Raw genomic sequence first — 19,748 nt, forward strand, 5'->3', positions numbered from 1 at the left:
GGAAACGTGTCATGTGGCTGGACCCAAACACATTGAGAGGAGAGAGAACAGGATATTTTTTATTTTATTTTACTCACTTTCCAAGATGGCCGCCCCCTTATGACACACTAACGATCTTCTAGCACTGTCTGAACAGTGTATCGTGGGTCATTTGATCTAGAGGTCCATGTTGGTTAACTAACAGGCTTTTACGTGGCTACAATACAATTGACTGGCTAAATGAGATTGGAGTCTGTTTCCACTATCCCTGTGCCATCACTTTGACAGACTGGTTAGTATTGTTGGTCTGTGTTCTGGATGTCTGAAATATGATTGGTTGGCTACCTGGTCCATTCTGCAGCCCAGGGCTGGTGGTGGTTTGTGCTTTCTGTTGCATTGTGGGTCTGCATGCTCAACTCAACCTCCTTTAATGTGCTTTCTGTCTACAGAATGTATTGTACCGGTCTCTCAAATGAAGTGACAGTGAGTTTTATGTGGACATTCTCTCTTTCTCCTCTCCCCAGTCGTGTCCGGTGTGTCGATCGGAGGTGGAACACGTGCAGCATGTCTACCTCCCCACCTGCACCAGTCTCCTGAACCTCACCATCACCACCACCTCTCACGACGGCGACAACAGCCCCATCCACAGAGCTATGGGTGGTCTAGGACACACCTGCCACACCAAGGACTACTGTAACACCAACAACCACCACGACTCCAACAAGATCTACCACACAGAGACATAAACCACTTCACCACTCCCTGGCTGTGTACCAAATGGAACCCTGGCACTACATGGGGAATAGGGTACTATTTGGGATGCAGTCCAGTCCCAACACCGTTGTTTGTGGTTCTGTTGGGTTGTTGTCACCTTGCCACTCCCTGACGGTGGTATTTTCTCATATGAATTTTATTAAACCAATGATGGATTTATTTTTTATTTTTATACCACCGCTCCATTTTAGATTTAGGTTTATTGCGTATTATTTAGTTTTAATCTAATTGCATCAGTTGATCTGATCATAATTAGCGGTGCCATTTGAATTTCTTTCACAGTTTTGATTGTGTATTTTTTCCTTCTCCATATTGGTCTACAGAATGTGAATTATCTATTGGGCCCATAACCTGCAACGTTTGTACAATTATGAGGAAATTCTGTGTTCTAAGAGAATAGTAGGCAACGTAGATCGTTCAGTTTTGAAGATTCATTTGCATTTTTTAAGTCTCTTCTTTTAAGCTTTGAAAATCTCATTTTATGGTTCTAATGGAGTGAAATGCATTTATTTTTTTTGTTTCCTGTTTAGTTGTTTGTTTGTTTTTTCCATGTGGTGTCCATGGTTTCCATGCCAATGAGAAGTTATTTTGGGGGGTAGGAAGCAGCACGACCCTGGCACAGCACTGCATTCTGATTTAGAGCTGGTCAAAAGTAGTGCACTATATAGGGAATAGGGTGCCATTTGGGATGCAGATGAGGGTAAGTCTTGACGATAAGCCCAGTATTATTCTATTCATGTGTAGATGGGTTCTAGAACCAAACCAGCACTCTGACAGGGAAAGAGAAATGGTTGAATGACACTCCGTTAGTCCCAATGGTATAAAGTGAAAAAAGACCCGACTCAAACGGAACTCCATGAGCTCTATCCATTCATTATTTTATCTCATACGAACAGAACCCGCAGAAATGCAGGTCCCCAAAATATGTTCTTAGTATTCTTTTACTCAGTAAGTAATCTGTGATTATTTATTGGTAAGGCTGTTTTTCTAGCCTGATCTCAGATCTGTTTGTGTTGCATCACTAACCCAGACCATAGGAGTTAGCAATACAATACAAACAGATCTGGGACCAGGCTACTGTTTTCTGCCTCTACTGTGTATTCTTTGACGAGCAGTGTGTGTGTGCTTCCTCAAAACCTCAGTATTTCTGTTTTTATGTGGTCAACTAGTGAGTTCCTTATGATTTCATTATTAAAGGGTACTAGTCTATCAGTGCAATACTAGCTGCTTTTTGAAAAGCTGTTTTATTTATTTTTTAGGTGGAAGAGCAAAAACATTAAAACATAAAAACCAGAAAAATAATCTATCTACACTCACTTTACCAAGGAAGCTTCCCAAGTGTATTATCTATAGGGTTTTGCCTTAATGTAGCAACACGTGTTTTGTCCCAAATGGCACCCTATTCCCTATACAGTGCACTACTTTTGTTCAGGGCCCATAGGACTCTGGTCAAAAGTAGTGCACTGAATAGGGTGCCATTTGAGACGCACTCACATTGTGTTTTGGTATGCATTCATTCTTTGCACAGACTTTCTTTGTTTGAAAGATGATGAATGTTTTCTTTATTGCTGGAACCATTTGGCACATGGTCACTGCAGGGGATTTATGATTTCTTCACGTTGTACAAGTAGGATTTGTTTTTTGAAGCAAAAACTATGCTCTGTAAATGTAGAAAGAAATGACTTACTCTCGATCTTTTATATGTTCTATTTCTTTGAACAAGAAAAGTATTAATAAAGTTGTTTTTTAAACATTACTTTTCTCACTGAGTTTGTGTATTTTTTTGTTGTTGGTTCATACATTTTATTATGGCTTTGACAGTGTTGATCTGAAGTTACCTTGACCCCACACACACACATAATTGCCAGCGGGGAATTTCACAGCTGAAAGGTCAAAGATTTTCGATTAAATTACAGGGTGTTTCGTGACTGAAGATGACTAAGCTCATAAGGTTAAAAGGTAACGCCTGCTATGCTTTTAATCAGATCTCAGTAAATGAATGATGGTGTTGCATGTCATTAAAAGTTTCTGCATGTTGATGTCATTTCATTATCAGAATGCATTGCAGTCAGAAAATTGCAGACGTTAGTGCATTGTCTCTTTTTTTAGTATTGATAATTTTAGGATAAAACAGTTTGGAGATCGAGGGGAGGTGACCCCATAGACCATTGCAGAGTATTGATGCGTGTATGTATTGACACACACTGTCAGGCAGCATCAATACTGTTAGAGACTCCAAGGACACTGGTGACAGCTGGAACACAGGGAAGGTTCCGGAAGACAGAGGTGATTGCTGCTCAATCACACAGAAAATAGTGTCTTTATTTCGCCTCGTGTGTATCGGGGGTGACTGACTTTAAAAAAAGGTACAATTTGCAATATTTACAGCTGTTCACTGGTCCTTTCCATTAATGATGAATAAATACCCATTGATTCTTGAATATTTTTTTCAGAGCTGATCTTGATTGGTCAAAAGACCAATGAGTGAAATAAATAAATAAATCAGAATTGGTCTGCCTGTGTAAACGCAGCCTAGGAGGCTGCCTTTTGTTGCTCAGTTTCCGCTGTCCAGCCGCGGAGCCACAGGCAGCCAGTAACCCAGATGCACATAGAAATATATTAGGTCACTTCATCTAGTGTGTTCTGCTCTGTAACGCCTCAACAGCCATATCTGTTGCTGCCCTGTGGTCATACAGTATGGTCAAAAGCAGACAGACAAAACATATTACTGGTGTCAGAGAAGAATGGGAAACTATAACAAGCTTATGGGTATTATGTGTGGCAATGAAAATACAATGTATGACAAAAGTGTGTTAATAGTAGCGTATGACTATAATCTGTCTTTAAAATAATATAAAAGAAACACAAACATTATTACTTATTTTGTCCAAGAGCCTAATCTAAAATGTGTTTAAGTGAAATGCTATACGATTGCATAAATTCCTCATTACATAACTGGCAGTAAAACAATGTACTGTAGGGTTACATAATGAGTGGCAACATGTACCACGTGACATATTAGGGAGCGGTTAACGCAGAGAGATCAGGAGAGAGAGAGAGAGGGAGGTTATCAGAGAGAGAGGGAAAACAGGAGAGAGAGGGAGGTTATCAGAGAGAGAGGGAAAACAGGAGGGAGAGAGAGGTTATCAGAGAAAGAGGGAAAACAGGAGGGAGAGGGAGGTTATCAGAGAGAGAGGGAAAACAGGAGGGAGAGAGAGAGGGAGGTTATCAGAGAAAGAGGGAAAACAGGAGGGAGAGAGAGAGGGAGGTTATCAGAGAAAGAGGGAAAACAGGAGGGAGGGAGAGAGAGAGGGAGGTTATCAGAGAGAGAGGGAAAACAGGAGAGAGAGGGAGGTTATCAGAGCGAGAGGGAGGTTATCAGAGAAAGAGGGAAAACAGGAGGGAGAGAGAAGTAAACTAGAGATCCATTGAGAGTCCAGTAGTCAAATAATCCTTCCAGCGTGTTCCAACTTTCATCTCTGTTGAGTTTATAGTCTCAAAGTTCTCTTTAGACACTCTCATGGCTAGGCAGAGATGGGTTTGAAGGGCTTAGGCATCAGTAGTTTATTAACTCATAGGCCAATGCAGAGAGAGAGGCTGGAGGTTTCAGTGTCAATTTAATGCATTTAATTGCATGCAACTCCTTGATGGTTGGTGAGTTCAAGTCCTCCCAGGGTTTTAGTTGAACAAAACCTTAATAATAATTATGTAGTAACGTTGACACTGGGAGTCAGGAAGCAGGTGTTGAGTTTAATAATAATAACGAACATAGAGCGATACAATACAAGAGAGTGTCTGGACATTAACACAGAAACAATACTGCCCGAAGCGTGATGCTAGAGAGTGCTAGATGAAGGGGATGTAATCTGGATAGTGATGAAGTCCAGGTGTGCCTCATGATGGGACGCAGGTGTGTGTTATGAGGGTTGCCAGGTGTGCGTAATGATGGGTTGCCAGGGCCAGTGGTTAGTAGACTGGCGACGTTGATCGCCAGAGCGGGGGGAGCGGGAGGAGACGTGTCAGATGAATTTTGGCCAGGTTGAAGCCCGCCTCATCAACAAGGATATAGTGGTGATGGTTCATAGCAGCATCCAGCACCACCACCCTCAAAACAGTATAGTTCCAATATGACATTGTGAAGTAGCATGTGCATTGATAGTAACAGTAATACAGGATATAGTGCTGCACCTGAACATACTCCACCCTCAGTTGTTTCACCCAGTCGTTGTTTCTCTCAAAAGGCGCCAGGTAAATGTGTTTCATAGATACCTGGTGCCTCTTCAAAAGGCGCCAGGTAAATGAGTTTCATAGATACCTGGTGCCTTTTCAAAAGGCGCCAGGTAAATGTGTTTCATAGATACCTGGTGCCTCTTCAAAAGGCAGGTGATTGTAGGTAGGCTGATGGATGCCACATTGGTAAAGGTGTTATCATTCTCCTCAATGGCCTGCTTTATTTCAGACAGACGTATGTCATTCCTGGCTCTCACCATTTCCACCACTGCCCACTCCTGCTGGTCGGTCAGCACACAGCCACCACCATGGGGTCTTCTGTCAATTCTGAGGGTAGAACAGAGTATACTGTCAATAGATCATACTGTAAGAATACTGTAAAATGTTCTGTGAATTTACATGCATTACAATATGTCATTTACTGTAAATGTAATGGTAAAGCATAGTGCATATCCTGCAGACTTACCGGTTTTCTTGACAAAATGTTCTCATGATCGAATTGACAGTTGACCTTTTCAGATTGGGGTGAACTAATCTGGCAGCCTCTGCCATGGTAAGGCCTCTGTCTACCACATGGTCAACGACGATGGCCTGGACTTCATTAGACACGACAGTTCCCTGCCGTCTGCCTCCCTCTCTCTGATGCCCACCTCTTTGACAGGGCCCATGCACACCTCTTTGACGGGGCCCATGCACACCTCTCTGACGGGGCCCATGCACACCTCTTTGACGTTCCCATGCCCACCTCTTTGACGGGGCCCATGCCCACCTCTTTGATGGGGCCCATGCCCACCTCTTTGACGGGGCCCATGCCCACCTCTTTGACGGGGCCCATGCCCACCTCTTTGACGGGGCCCATGCCCACCTCTTTGACGGGGCCCATGCCCACCTTTTTGACGGGGCCCATGCACACCTCTTTGACGGGGCCCATGCCCACCTCTCTGACGGGGCCCATGCACACCTCTCTGACGGGGCCCATGCCCACCTCTTTGATGGGGCCCATGCCCTCCTCTCTGACGGGGCCCATGCCCACCTCTCTGACGGGGCTCATGCCCTCCTCTCTGACGGGGCCCATGCCCATCTCTCTGACGGGGCCCTTGTCCACGAGCTCTTTGATTTCTTCCTCTCCCTTGCTGTCTATCCTGCTCCATGTTGAAATAAATTGCAAGTGTTCACACACACCCTTTTATATGGTGACCAATTGTGGTTACCACTATGTGAAATCAATTAGCAATAACTAGTAGTCATTATGTATGGTTATCATGTATCATACATATGATTTAGATGTTTATACTTTACAAACACACATGCTATTTCTGTAGTTCTCAAAATCCATATATAGTAGACAAACCAGTGTAAAATCTATAGGTTTACCAAACGGTTAAGCGCAGTTGGATTAAGTGATGGTCAAATGTATTTAAACAAATGAGAAGCAAATCATATGAAAAGTATTGTGAGTATTGCATTGTGAAAGGCAACCACTTTACATGAAAGGTATTTCTAGATGAAACACTGATTAGGTTTGGTGAAAAACTTACTGTGTGTTGTACTTAGTCAATTGTAAATGTGCTTAAAGTTTTGAAAAACTGCCTTTTTGATGATCGGTTTTGAGTTTTGTACTAAGAGATGTGAAATTCTACCACATACTTGTGAAAATAGTACCAAAGCGATAAAAAAAAACTGTAAAAGGGATATAATGGTGAACACAGGGATTGAACCCTGGTCTCTGCGGTTGCAGTAATGCATAGAGCCGGGAACGTTCTGCACAGCATTTAGAGATTCTATAAATGTATAAATGATTACCTCCCTCCCCTTTTAATGTTGTTTTCAATCCTAGTTTGCAGATAGCCATTTCAAATAGACCCCCCTCTCTATGACTGCATGTCAGTGACACAGTAACATCTTTCCTCTGTGTCGTTCTCTAACAGGGAAATGGAGTTTGGAGGGAAAGACATAAAAGACCTAAAGGTATAAAATGTTCTGAACTCAGCAAGCATCTTTTCTGTTCTCTTCTCTTTTCTTCTGCTCTGTTCTGTTCTATTCTGTTGTGCTCTGTTCTGTTCTGTTCTGCGCTGTTCTGTTCAGTTCTATTCTGCCCTGTTCTATTCTATTCTGCTCTGTTCTATTCTATTCTGTTCTGTTCTGCTCTGTTCTGCTCTGTTCTGTTCTATTCTGTTGTGCTCTGTTCTGTTCTGCGCTGTTCTGTTCAGTTCTATTCTGCCCTGTTCTATTCTATTCTGCTCTGTTCTATTCTGCTCTGTTCTATTCTATTCTGTTCTGTTCTGCTCTGTTCTATTCTATTCTGCTCTGTTCTATTCTATTCTGTTCTGCTCTGTTCTATTCTGCTCTGTTCTGTTTTACTCTGTTCTGTTCTATTCAATTCTGTTCTGTTCTGTTCTGTTCTATTCTGCTCTGTTCTGTTTTATTCTGCTCTGTCATGTTCTCTTCTATTCTGTTGTGCTCTGTTCTGCTCTGTTCTACTCTGCTCTGCTCCGTTCTGCTCTGTTCTCAACCTCTTGTCTTTAGTAAAGATGTCTGTCACTGACCCACTCCCCAGTAGTCACACACACACACACAAACACACACAAACACACACAACCTGCACTGGCCGAGTGCACTTTCACGTACATTATATCTATCAATCTTTCCAGTGTCATCTTCTTCAGCATGCTGACAGGTTTTTACGGTGTCCATTCTGTAAAGTAGACCAGACTATGTATTTTCTATTTCTTGGAGTGATACACAGGAATAATGTGGTAAAGAAACCTTGGGTAAACCCTAATACAAAAACAGGTAACTAGATGGGTAAACCCTAATGCAAAAACACTTCTCGAATGTAATAGGTGTGTAAGCCCTATCATAAAATAAAAAAGTGGGTAACGTTGAGATTTATTGAGTTCACCCTCCCTCCATACTTGAAGCGATGGTGACCACCACATGCACTTTCACCTACATACAGCATCTATCTATCTCTCCAGTGTCATAAAATCTAACCTGTATTACACAGTACACACAGAGACAGACCTCAAGCCTCGTCTTCAACTCCAACATGCTGACACAGGTTCTTATGGTGTACATTCTGTAACAAGACTGCCCCACTTCTCATTTAGTCTTGCATAAGACATGGGCTGAATGGCTTATATTGCTGACTATATTGCAGGGCAGTGTGTTGCTGTGTCTCTGTGTCTCCTGACAAGGTACAGTAACAGGGTTATACTTTAAAAGGGGTGAAAGATGAGATGGTTATTATCATCATGAATACAGTGCTGTGAAAAACTGTGAAACCTCACAGAGATAACTGTGATAACTGTGATAACCTCACAGTGATAACTGTGATAACCTCACAGCGATAACTGTGATAACTGTGATAACACCACAGTGATAATTGTGATAACTGTGATAACCTCACAGCAATACTGTGATAACGGTGATAACCTCACATCGATAACTGCGATAACCCCACAGTGATAATGGTGATACCTGTCATAACCCCACAGTGATAACTGCGATAACGGTGATAACCTCACAGCGATAACTGTGACAACTGTGATAACCCCACAGCGATAACTGTGATAACTGTGATAACCTCACAGCGATAACTGTGATAGCCTCAGAGTGATAACTGTGACAACTGTGATAACGTCACAGCGATAACTGTGATAACAGTCATAATCTCACAGAAATAACCGTTGCAGCCGGCCACGACCGGGAGACCCATGGGCGGCGCACAATTGGTCCAGCGTCGTCCAAGGTAGGGGAGGGTTTGGCCGGCAGGGATGTGGGTTCGTTTCCCACGGGGGGCCAGTATGAAAAAATATATATATATATAAAAAACATGTATGCGTTCACTAACTGTAAGTCGCTCTGGATAAGAGCGTCTGCTAAATGACTAAAATGTAAATGTTAATAACTGTGATAACCTCACAGCGGCAACTGTGATAACAGTGATAACCTCACAGCGATAACTGTCATAACTATCATAACCTTACATCGATAACTGTGATAACAGTGATAACCTCACAGCGATAACTGTGATAACTGTGATAACCTCACATCGATAACTGTGATAACCATTATAACAGTGATAACTGTGATAGCCTCACTGCGATAGTGGTGATAACTGTGATAACCTCACATCGATAACTGCGATAACTGCGATAACTGTGAAAACACCACAGTGATAACTGTGATAACTGTGATAACCTCACAGCGATAACTGTGATAACTGCGATAACTGCGATAACCCCACAGAGATAACTGTGATAACTGTGATAACCTCAAAGCGACAACTGTGATAACTTCACATCAATAACTGTGATAACTGTGATAACACTCAGGGATCCCGAGTGGCGCAGTGGTCTAAGGCACTGCATCGCAGTGCTAGCTGTGCCACTAGAGATCCTGGTTCGAATCCAGGCTCTGTCGTAGCCGGCCGCGACCGGGAGACCCATGGGGCGGCGCACAATTGGCCCAGCGTCGTCTAGGGTAGGGGAGGGAATGGCCGGCAGGGGATGTAGCTCAGTTTGTAGAGCATGGCGTTTGCAACGCCAGGGTTGTGGGTTCGATTCCCACGGGGGGTATGAAAAAAAAAATATGAAAAAAAGTGATGTATTCACTAACTGTAAGTCGCTCTGGATAAGAGCGTCTGCTAAATGACTAAAATGTAAATGTAAATAACCTAGAGCATATACAGTGCTGTGAAAAAGTATTTGCCCCCTTTCTCATTTTCTCTACTTTTGCATATTTGTGATACTGAATGTTATCTGATCTTCAACCAAAACCTAATATTAGATAAAGGGAACCTGAGTAAACAAATAACACAACAATGACATAGTTATTTCATTTATTTCATAAACAAAGTTATGCTGCACCCAATGCCCCTGTGTGAAAAAGTAATTGCCCCCTTTACACTCAATAACTGGTTGTGCCACCTTTAGCTGCAATGACTCCAACCAAATGCTTCCTGTAGTTGTTGATCAGTCTCTCACGTCGCTGTGGAGGAATTTTGGCCCACTCTTCCATGCAGAACTGCTTTAACTCAGAGACATTTGTGGGTTTTGAACTGCTACAACATCTCAAATGGGATTAGGTCTGGACTTTGACTAGGCCATTCCAAAACTTCTTTTTTTAGCCATTTCCATGTAGATGTGGGTGTTGCTTAACTTTCTTAATTCAATAAATAAAATACACTACCGGTCAAAAGTTTTAGAACACCTACTCATTCAAGGGTTTTGGCTGCTTTTCCTTCACTCTGTGGTCCGACTCATCCCAAACCATCTCAATTTGGTTGAGGTCAGGGGATTGTGGAGGCCAGGTCATCTGATGCAGCGCTCCATCACTCTCCTTCTTGGTAAAATACCCCTTACACAGCCTGGAGGTGTGTTGGGTCATTGTCCTGTTGAAAAACAAATGATAGTCCCACTAAGCCCAAACCAGATGGGATGGCGTATCGCTGCAGAATGCTGTGGTAGCCATGCTGGTTAAGTGTGCCTTGAATTCTAAATAAATCACAGACAGTGTCACCAGCAAAGCACCCCCACACCATAACACCTCCTCCTCCATGCTTTACAGTGGGAAATACACATGCGGAGATCATCCGTTCACCCACACCGCATCTCACAAAGACACAGCGGTTGGAACCAAAAATCTCCAATTTGGACTCCAGACCAAAGGACACATTTCCACCAGTCTAATGTCTATTGCTCGTGTTTCTTGGCCCAAGCAAGTCTCTTCTTATTATTGGTGTCCCTTAGTAGTGGTTTATTTGCAGCAATTCGACCATGAAGGCCTGATTCACACAGTCTCCTCTGAACAGTTGATGTTGAGATGTGTCTTACTTGAACTCTGTGAAGTATTTATTTGGGCTGCAATTTCTGAGGCTGGTAACTCTAATGAACTTATCCTCTGCAGCAGCGGTAACTCTGGGTCTTCCATTCCTGTGACGGTCCTCATCAGAGCCAGTTTCATCATAGCGCTTGATGTTTTTTGCGACTGCGCTTGAAGAAACTTTCAAAGTTCTTGAAATGTTCCGTATTGACTGACCTTCATGTCTTAAAGTAATGATGGCCTGTCGTTTCTCTTTGCTTATTTGAGCTGTTCTTGCCATAATATGGATTTAGTATTTTACCAAATACGGCTATCTTCTGTATACCCCCCCCCCCCACCTTGTCACAACTCAACTGATTGGCTCAAACGCATTAAGAAGGAAAGAAATTCCACAAATTCCATGTGTTATTTCATAGTTTTGATGTCTTCACTATTATTCTACAATGTAGAAAATAGTAAAAATAATGAAAAACCCTTGAATGAGTAGGTGTTCTAAAACTTTGACCGGTAGTGTAGGTTTTTTTATTATTTTTTTAGGTTCCATTTTTTGTTGTGTTATTTGTAAACTCATGTTCCCTTTATCTAACATTAGGTTTTGGTTGAAGATCTGATAACATTCAGTATCAAAAATATGCAAAAATATAAAAAATCTGAAAGGGGGAAAATACTTTTTCACGGCACTGTATATGCTTTAGGTTATGACAGTTATCGCTGTGAGGTTATCACAGTTATCGCAGCTATCGCTGTGAGGTTATCACAGTTATCGCAGTTATCGCTGTGGGGTTATCACAGTTATCGCAGTTATCGCTGTGAGGTTATCACAGTTATCGCAGCTATCGCTGTGAGGTTATCACAGTTTTATGTAGAGGAGATAGGAGTTTGAGATGAAGTTCAAACCTGGAATTTGAATGTTGAAAATGTACCTGGAATATTACTAAACCATATCACAAAGTTCAGTAGCCCACTGTACCAAAACACAGGGCATAAGGCTGTATTTCTTTAGCTATTGTGACACCTTGTGGCCAAAGTGAGTATGTTCTCAAGTACAATTTTTGTGTGTTGTAGAAAGTACGGAGAGATCATTGTGGTATTTTACCATTCCTATATGGCACGTCTCATTCCAGACATGGTCCATTTGAAGGTAATGAACCCATTGAGACATTTGTGATGACCTGAAAAAGCACATTGAAAAACATGTATGTATTTTATATTAAATTCATTTTTGAAGAGGGAAAGTCATTTAGTAATACGCTCTTATCCAGACCAACACATACAGTAGTGCATATATTTTAGCACTGGTCCCCCGTGGGAATCAAACTCACAACCCTGGTGTTGCAAGCGCCATGCTGAACCACCTGAGACCCAAACTCTCCCAAGCCATTCCTCTCTCCTCACTTCTCTCTCCCTTTCATCCCCTCTGTCTCTCTGTCTCTCTGTCTCTCTCTCTCTCTCTCTCTCTCTCTCTCTCTCTCTCTCTCTCTCTCTCTCTCTCCCTCCCTCCCTCCCTCCCTCCCTCCCTCGGGTCCACTCCCGTCAAAATCTGTCAAAATCTGTCCTTGCGGGAATACAGTGATAAGCAGACGGATAAGCAGACCAAGCAGACCGCCTGCCTTCCCACCTTTGGGACAACAACTCCCATTGTTAGGGTGGAGACCAGATCATCTCGTCATTATATACAGTATCTCTGCTAGGGTCTGGTTTCAATGACAGCCTCTTAGTAGCTAGCAAGAGGGAGATCACTGAGGTTGTTTTTATTGAGTGCATTTCGCAAGTGGCATCAACCCCATTTACATTTTAGTCATTTAGCAGACGCTCTTATCCATAGCGACTTACAGGAGCAATTAGGGTTAGGTGCCTTGCTCAAGGGCACATCAACAGATTTTTCACCTAGTCAGTTCGGGGATTCAAACCTTTTGGTTACTGGCCCAACGCTCTTAACCGCTAGGTTACCTGCCGTGTCCTACCTTCACTAAAACCACTGCAAAGGTTTTGAGATTGCAATGTAAAGGTAATTTCCGATTGAGCCAAGCGTTTACAGTGAATGAAGTCTCAACGAACGCGGAAACATTGCCTTAAAATTTTTTAGATATGGATTGAATCGAGAACTATACTCCCTTTTTGTGGGAGTTACAGTACCTTTGGAAAGTATTCAGACCCCTTGACTTTTTCCACATTTTGTTACGTTACAGCCTTATTCTAAAATTGATTGAATAGTTTTTTCCCCTCATCAATCTACACACAATACCCCATAATGACAAAGCAAAAACATTTCTTTTTTATTTTGTGCTAATTTATTACAAATAAAAAATAGAAATATCACATTTACATAAGTATTCAGACCCTTTACTCTTTACTTTGTTGAAGCACCTTTGGCAGCAATTACAGCCTCAAGTCTTCTTGGGTATGACGCTACAAGCTTGGCACACCTGTTTTTGGGGAGTTTCTCCCATTCTTCTCTGCAGATCCTCTCAAGCTCTGTCAGGTTGGCTGGGGAGCGATACTGCACAGTTATTTTCAGATCTCTCCAGAGATGTTCGATCGGGTTCAAGTCCGGGCTCTGGCTGGGCCACTCAAGGATATTCAGAGACTTGTCCCGAAGCCACTCCTGTATTGTCTTAGTTGTGTGCTTAGGGTCGTTGTCCTGTTGGTAGGTGAACCTTCGCCCCAGTCTGAGGTCTTGAGCGCTCTGGAGCAGGTTTTCATCAAGGATCTCTCTGTTCTCTGCTCCGTTCATCTTTGCCTCGATCGTGACTAGTCTACCAGTCCCTGCCGCTGAAAAACACCCCCACAGAATAATGCTGCCAACACCATGGTTCACCGTAGGGATGGTGCCAGATTTCCTCCAGACGTGACGCTTGGCATTCAGGCCAAAGAGTTTAATCTTGGTTTCATCAGACCAGAGAATCTTGTTTCTCATGGTCTGAGAGTTTTAAGGTGCCATTTGGCAAACTCCAAGCGGGCTGTCATCAGTGGTGGAAAAGGTACTAAATTGTCATACTTCAGTAAAAGTAAAGATACCTTAATAGAAAATGACTCAAGTAAAAGTGAAAGTCACTCAGTAAAATACTACTTCAGTAAAAGTTAAAAGTATTTGGTTTTAGTCAATGGAATTGCTAAAATGTACTTAAGTGTCACACTCTGGTTCTAGGACTTTTTGTGTTTAGTCAGGGTGTGTAGATTTCCGTGTGTTGTGTACTGTGGGTAGTGTCTAGGTGTTCGCGTTCTATGTTTGGTCAGTGACTCCCAATCGGAGGTAACGAGTGTCAGCTGTCGGCTCGTTATCTCTGATTGGGAGCCATATTTAAATGTCTGTGTTCACCTTGTGGTTGTGGGTTTTTGTTCTTTATTCAGTCGGTGTAACTGAGGACGTCACGGATCGTGTTTTGTTTTGTCGTGTGTTTCAAAATTAAAATCATCATGTTCACTCCCAACGCTGCGCTTTGGTCATACTTCATTGGCGATCGTGACAGAAAAAACCCACCACAACGAGACCAAGCAGCAGTTGGATAACGAGTGGTGGAGCCAGAAGAGCGAAGGTTGGGAGAGGACTATGGAGGCCTGGTCCACCGAGAGGAGAGACCCCCAGAAATTTTTTAGGGGGGGGCTCACTACGTCGGGGCAGAAGGTGTACGGCCCGGAGGAGTGCAAGAGGTTGGCAGATATGGCCGCCAGTTTAAGGGGGCCACTGGTTACGAAGGGGATGGAAAGTGTGGAGGCACGGCGAGAGGTACTGGGGGGTGTTTCCAGTCCGGTCCGGCCCGTTCCTGATCCCCGTGTAGGGCCAGGGGTGTGTGTCCCCAGTGCGGTTCTGTCTGTCCCTGCTCAACGCACCAAGCCTACGGGGTGCGTCGCCAGCCCTGTCCAGCCAGAGCCGTCCGCCAGACAGGATCAGCCAGAGCCTTCCGCCAGACAGGATCAGCCAGAGCCTTCCGCCAGCCATGAGCAGCCAGATCCTTCCGCCAGCCATGAGCAGCCAGATCCGTCAGCCAGCCATGAGCAGCCAGATCCGTCAGCCATCCATGAGCAGCCAGATCCGTCAGCCAGCCATGAGCAGCCAGATCCGTCAGCCAGCCATGAGCCGTCCAGCCAGGATCCGCCAGAGCCGTCCAGCCAGGATCCGCCAGAGCCGTCCAGCCGGGATCCGCCAGAGCCGTCCAGCCGGGATCCGCCAGAGCCGTCCAGCCGGGATCCGCCAGAGCCTTCCAGCCGGGATCCGCCAGAGCCTTCCAGCCGGGATCCGCCAGAGCCTTCCAGCCGGGATCCGCCAGAGCCGTCCAGCCGGGATCCGCCAGAGCCGTCCAGCCGGGATCCGCCAGAGCCGTCCAGCCGGGATCCGCCAGAGCCGTCCAGCCAGGATCCACGCACCAAGCCAGGGGCGCGTGTCGTCAGTCCGGTTCCGGCCAGCGGGGCTAGGCAGGACCAGGGGTACTTTGGGGGGTTGGAGAGGAAGTGGGGAGGAAGCCCGGAGCCGGAGCCGCCGCCGAGGAGGAATGCCCACCCAGCCCTCCCCTGTTTGCTTGTAGTTAGGCGCGGTCGCAGTCCGCGCCTTTGGGGGGGGGGTACTGTCACACTCTGGTTCTAGGACTTTTTGTGTTTAGTCAGGGTGTGTAGATTTCCGTGTGTTGTGTACTGTGGGTAGTGTCTAGGTGTTCGCGTTCTATGTTTGGTCAGTGACTCCCAATCGGAGGTAACGAGTGTCAGCTGTCGGCTCGTTATCTCTGATTGGGAGCCATATTTAAATGTCTGTGTTCACCTTGTGGTTGTGGGTTTTTGTTCTTTATTCAGTCGGTGTAACTGAGGACGTCACGGATCGTGTTTTGTTTTGTCGTGTGTTTCAAAATTAAAATCATCATGTTCACTCCCAACGCTGCGCTTTGGTCATACTTCATTGGCGATCGTGACATTAAGTATCAAAAGTAAAAGTAAAAGTATAAACCATTTCAAATTCCTTATATTAAGCAAACCAGATGGCACAATTTTATTTTGTTATTTTTATTGACTGATAGCCAGGGGCACACTCCAACACTCAGACATAATTTACAAACTAAACATTTGTGTTTAGTGAGTCTGCCAGATCAGAGGCAGTAGGGATGACCAGGGATGTTCTCTTGATAAGTGTGTGAATTGGACCATTTTCCTGTCAAAATGTAACGGGTACTTTTGGGTGTCAGGGAAAATGTATGGAGTAAAAAGTACATTCTATTGTTTAGGAATGTAGTGAAGTAAAAGTAAAAGTTGGCAAAAAGATAAATAGTAAAGTAAAGTACAGATACCCCCCAAAACTACTTAAGTAGTACTTTAAATTATTTTTACTTAAGTACTTTACACCACTGGCAGTCATGTGCCTTTTACTGAGGAGTGGCTTCCATCTGGCCACTCTACCATAAAAGCCTGATTGGTGGAGTGCTGCAGAGATGGTTGTCCTTTTGGAAGGTTATCCCATCTCCACAGAGGAACTCTAGAGCTCTGTCAGAGTGACCATCGGGTTCTTGGTCACCTCCCTGACCAAGGCCCTTCTCCACCGATTGCTCAGATTGGCCGCCGGGCGGCCAGCTCTAGGAAGAGTCTTGGTGGTTCCAAACTACTTCCATTTAAGAATGATGGAGGCCATTGTGTTCTTAGGGACCTTCAAGGCTGCAGACCTTTTTTGGTACCCTTCCCCAGATCTGTGCCTCGACACAATCCTGTCTCGGAGCTCTACGGACAATTCCTTCGACCTCATGACTTTGTTTTTGCTCTGACATGCACTGTCAACTGTGGGACCTTATATAGACAGGTGTGTGCCTTTCCAAATCATGTCCAATCAATTGAATTTACCACAGGTGGACTCCAATCAAGTTGTAGAAACATCTCAAGGATGATCAATGGAAACAGGATGCACCTGAGCAAACATTTCTAAAAACATGTTTTCGCTTTGTCATTATGGGGTATTGTGTGTAGATTACTGAGGGTTTCTTCTTTTAAAAAAATTCCATTTTAGAATAAGGCTGTAACGTAACAAAATGTGGAAAAAGTCAAGGGGTCTGAATACTTTCTGAAGGCACTGTAAATAAATATTAGCTATTGATCAGCAAACACTTACTGGTGCCAAGCTAAGGGTGATGTACAGTGCCTTCAGAAAGTATTCACACCCTTTGACCTATTCCACATTTTGTTGTGTTACAGCCTGAATTTAAAATTGATTAAATTGAGATTTGGGGTCACTGGCCTACACACAATACCCCATAATGTGAAAGTAATTTAAGTTTTTAGAAATGTTTACTAATTAATAAAAAATGAAAAGCTGAAATGTCTTCAGTCAATAAGTATTCAAACCATTTGTTATGGCAATAAGTTCAGATGTAAAAATGTGCTTAATAAGTCACATAATAAGTTGCATGGACTCACTCTGTGTGCAATAATAGTGTTTAAAAATATGTTTTAATGATTACCTCATCTCTGTACCCCACACATACAATTATCTGTAAGGTCCCTCAGTCGAGCAGTGAATTTCAAACACAGATTCAACTACAAAGACCAGAGAGGTTTTCCAGTGCCTCGCAAAGAAGGGCACCTATTGGCAGATGGGTAAAAAATAAAAAAGCTGACATTGAATATCCCTTTGAGCATGGTGAAGTTATTAATTACTTTGGATGGTGTATCAATACACCCAGTCACTACAAAGATACAGGCGTCCTTCCTAACTCAGTTGCCGGAGAGGAAGGAAACCGCTCAGGTATTTCACCATGAGGCCAAAGGTGACTTTAAAACAGTTACAGAGTTTAATTGCTGTGATAGGAGAAAACCGAGGATGGATCAACATTGTAGTTACTCCACAATACTAAGCTAAATGACAGAGTGAAAAGAAGGAAGCCTGTACAGAATAAAAAATATTCCAAAACATGCATCCTGTTTGCTATAAGGCACTAAAGTAAAACTGCAAATGAAGCGTTATGTTTGGGGCAAATCCACACAACACATCACTGAGTACCACTCTTCATATTTTCAAGCATGGTGGTGGCTGCATCATGTTATGGATATGCTTGTCATCAGCAAGGACTGGAGTTTTTTAGGATAAAAATAAACAGAATAGAGATCAGCACAGGCAAAATCCTAGAGGAAAACCTGCTTCAGTCTGCTTTCCAACAGACACTGGGAGACAAATTCACCTTTCAGCGGGACAATAACCTAAAACACAAGGCCAAATACTGTATACACTAAAGTTGCTTACCAAGACGACATTGAATGTTCCTGAGTGGCGTAGTTACAGTTCTGACTTAAATCGGCTTAAATATATGGCAAGACTTGAAAATGGTTGTCTAGCAATAATCAACAACCAACTTGACAGAGCTTGAAGAATTTTTAAAAGAATAATGTACAAATATTGTACAATACAGGTGTGCAAAGCCAGAAAGACTCACAGCTGTAATCGCTGCTCCTTCTAAAAGGTCATGAAGGGGGTGAGGTTGTTCCTTCTAAAAGGTCATGAAGGGGGTGAGGTTGTTCCTTCTAAAAGGCCATGAAGGGGGTGAGGTTGTTCCTTCTAAAAGGTCATGAAGGGGGTGAGGTTGTTCCTTCATCAGCAGCAAGACAAAAGTGTCCTAATAATGTGTCACACCCTGGCTCTGGGGAGGCTTGTATGTTGAGCCAGGGTGTCAGTGTTCTTTGTTTTTCTAGTTCATGTATGTCTATGTTGGCCAGAGTGGTTCTCAATCAGAGGCAACGAGTGTCAGCTGTTGCTGGTTGTCTCTGATTGGGAACCATATTTAGACAGGCTGTGTTCCCACAGTGTTTGTGGGATCTTGTTCCAGTGTGGTTTGTGTTAGACCGAGGACGTCACGTTATCGTTTGTTGTTTTGTTCGTGTAATCATTCAATAAAAAGTATGTTCGCCTTCAACGCTGCGCCTTGGTCCTCCTTCGACGTTCGTGACAGAAGATCCCACCAAGACTGGACCAAGCAGCGTGTCCAGGAGCCATCGCCAGGGAGATCTCTAGCGGATCTCCTTCGCCTCCTCGACTGGGTCAAGCCGTGTGAGGAAGAGAGAGGCTCGACCTGGAAGCAGAAGGGCGAAAGTCTGGCGAGAGACATGGAGACCTGGTCCACGGGTAGGAGAGACGGACAGAATTTTTTTAGGGCGGGGCTCACGCCGTGGACGACGGGGCAGCAGGAGGCCGCCAGGTTACGGGAGTCACTGGTCACCAGGGGGAAAGAGGATGTAGAGGCACGGCGAGAGGTACTGGGGTGTGTTGCCAGTCCGGTCCGGCCTGTTCCTGATCCCCGCGTAGGGCCAGTGGTGTGTGTTCCCAGTCCAGCCCGCTCCTGCTCCCCGCACCAAGTTAGTGGTGCGTTTCGTCAGCCCGGTCCGGCCCGCTCCTGCTTCCCGCACCAAGTCAGTGGTGCGTTTCGTCAGCCCAGCTCGGCCCGCTCCTGCTCCCCGCACCAAGTCAGTGGCGTTCCTGCTCCCCGCACCAAGTCAGTGGTGCGCTTCGTCAGCCCAGTCCGGCCCGCTCCTGTTCCCCGCACCAAGTCAGTGGTGCGTTTCGTCAGTCCGGCACAGCCCGTGCCTGTTCCACCGGTGCCTGGTTCGGCACGGGTCAGCTGCTTCACGCCGGAGCTAGAGCAATTCGCTCCACCAGTGTGCAGTCCAGCTCCAGTCAGCAGGACCAGACCAGGGGTACTTTGGGGGGTTAGAGAGGGAGTGGGGATCATGCCCGGAGCCGGATCCGCCGCCAAGGCGGAGTGCCCACCCGGTCCCTCCCCTGTGGTATTTGGTTGGCGCGGTCGGAGTCCGCGCCTTTGGGGGGGGGTACTGTCACGCCCTGGCTCTGGGGAGGCTTGTATGTTGAGCCAGGGTGTGAGTGTTCTTTGTTTTTCTAGTTCATGTATGTCTATGTTGGCCAGAGTGGTTCTCAATCAGAGGCAACGAGTGTCAGCTGTTGCTGGTTGTCTCTGATTGGG

The 19,748-nt window shown here is 44.6% G+C and overlaps 1 protein-coding gene across 2 annotated transcripts in view; it reads left to right on the top strand.

Moving 5' to 3' along the window:
* LOC311132226 (E3 ubiquitin-protein ligase MYLIP-A-like) overlaps positions 1 to 2,509 on the top strand; it is a 34,157-nt gene extending 31,648 nt beyond the window's left edge. The window contains exons 7-8 of one of the 2 annotated variants that reach the window (XR_014613503.1): positions 504 to 1,374; positions 2,168 to 2,509. Coding sequence is in view for 1 of the 2 variants with exons in the window: in XM_084165451.1 (XP_084021577.1) it covers positions 504 to 725 (222 nt within the window). In the remaining variant the exon portion in view is untranslated. Of the gene's footprint in view, positions 1 to 503 lie in introns of both variants that reach the window. The other variant, XM_084165451.1, reaches the window with a different exon arrangement.
* Positions 2,510 to 19,748: the final 17,239 nt, after the last annotated feature.

The sequence above is a fragment of the Coregonus lavaretus genome (assembly GCF_964263955.1).
Source record: "Coregonus lavaretus genome assembly, chromosome: 7".
NCBI lineage: Eukaryota > Metazoa > Chordata > Actinopteri > Salmoniformes > Salmonidae > Coregonus > Coregonus lavaretus.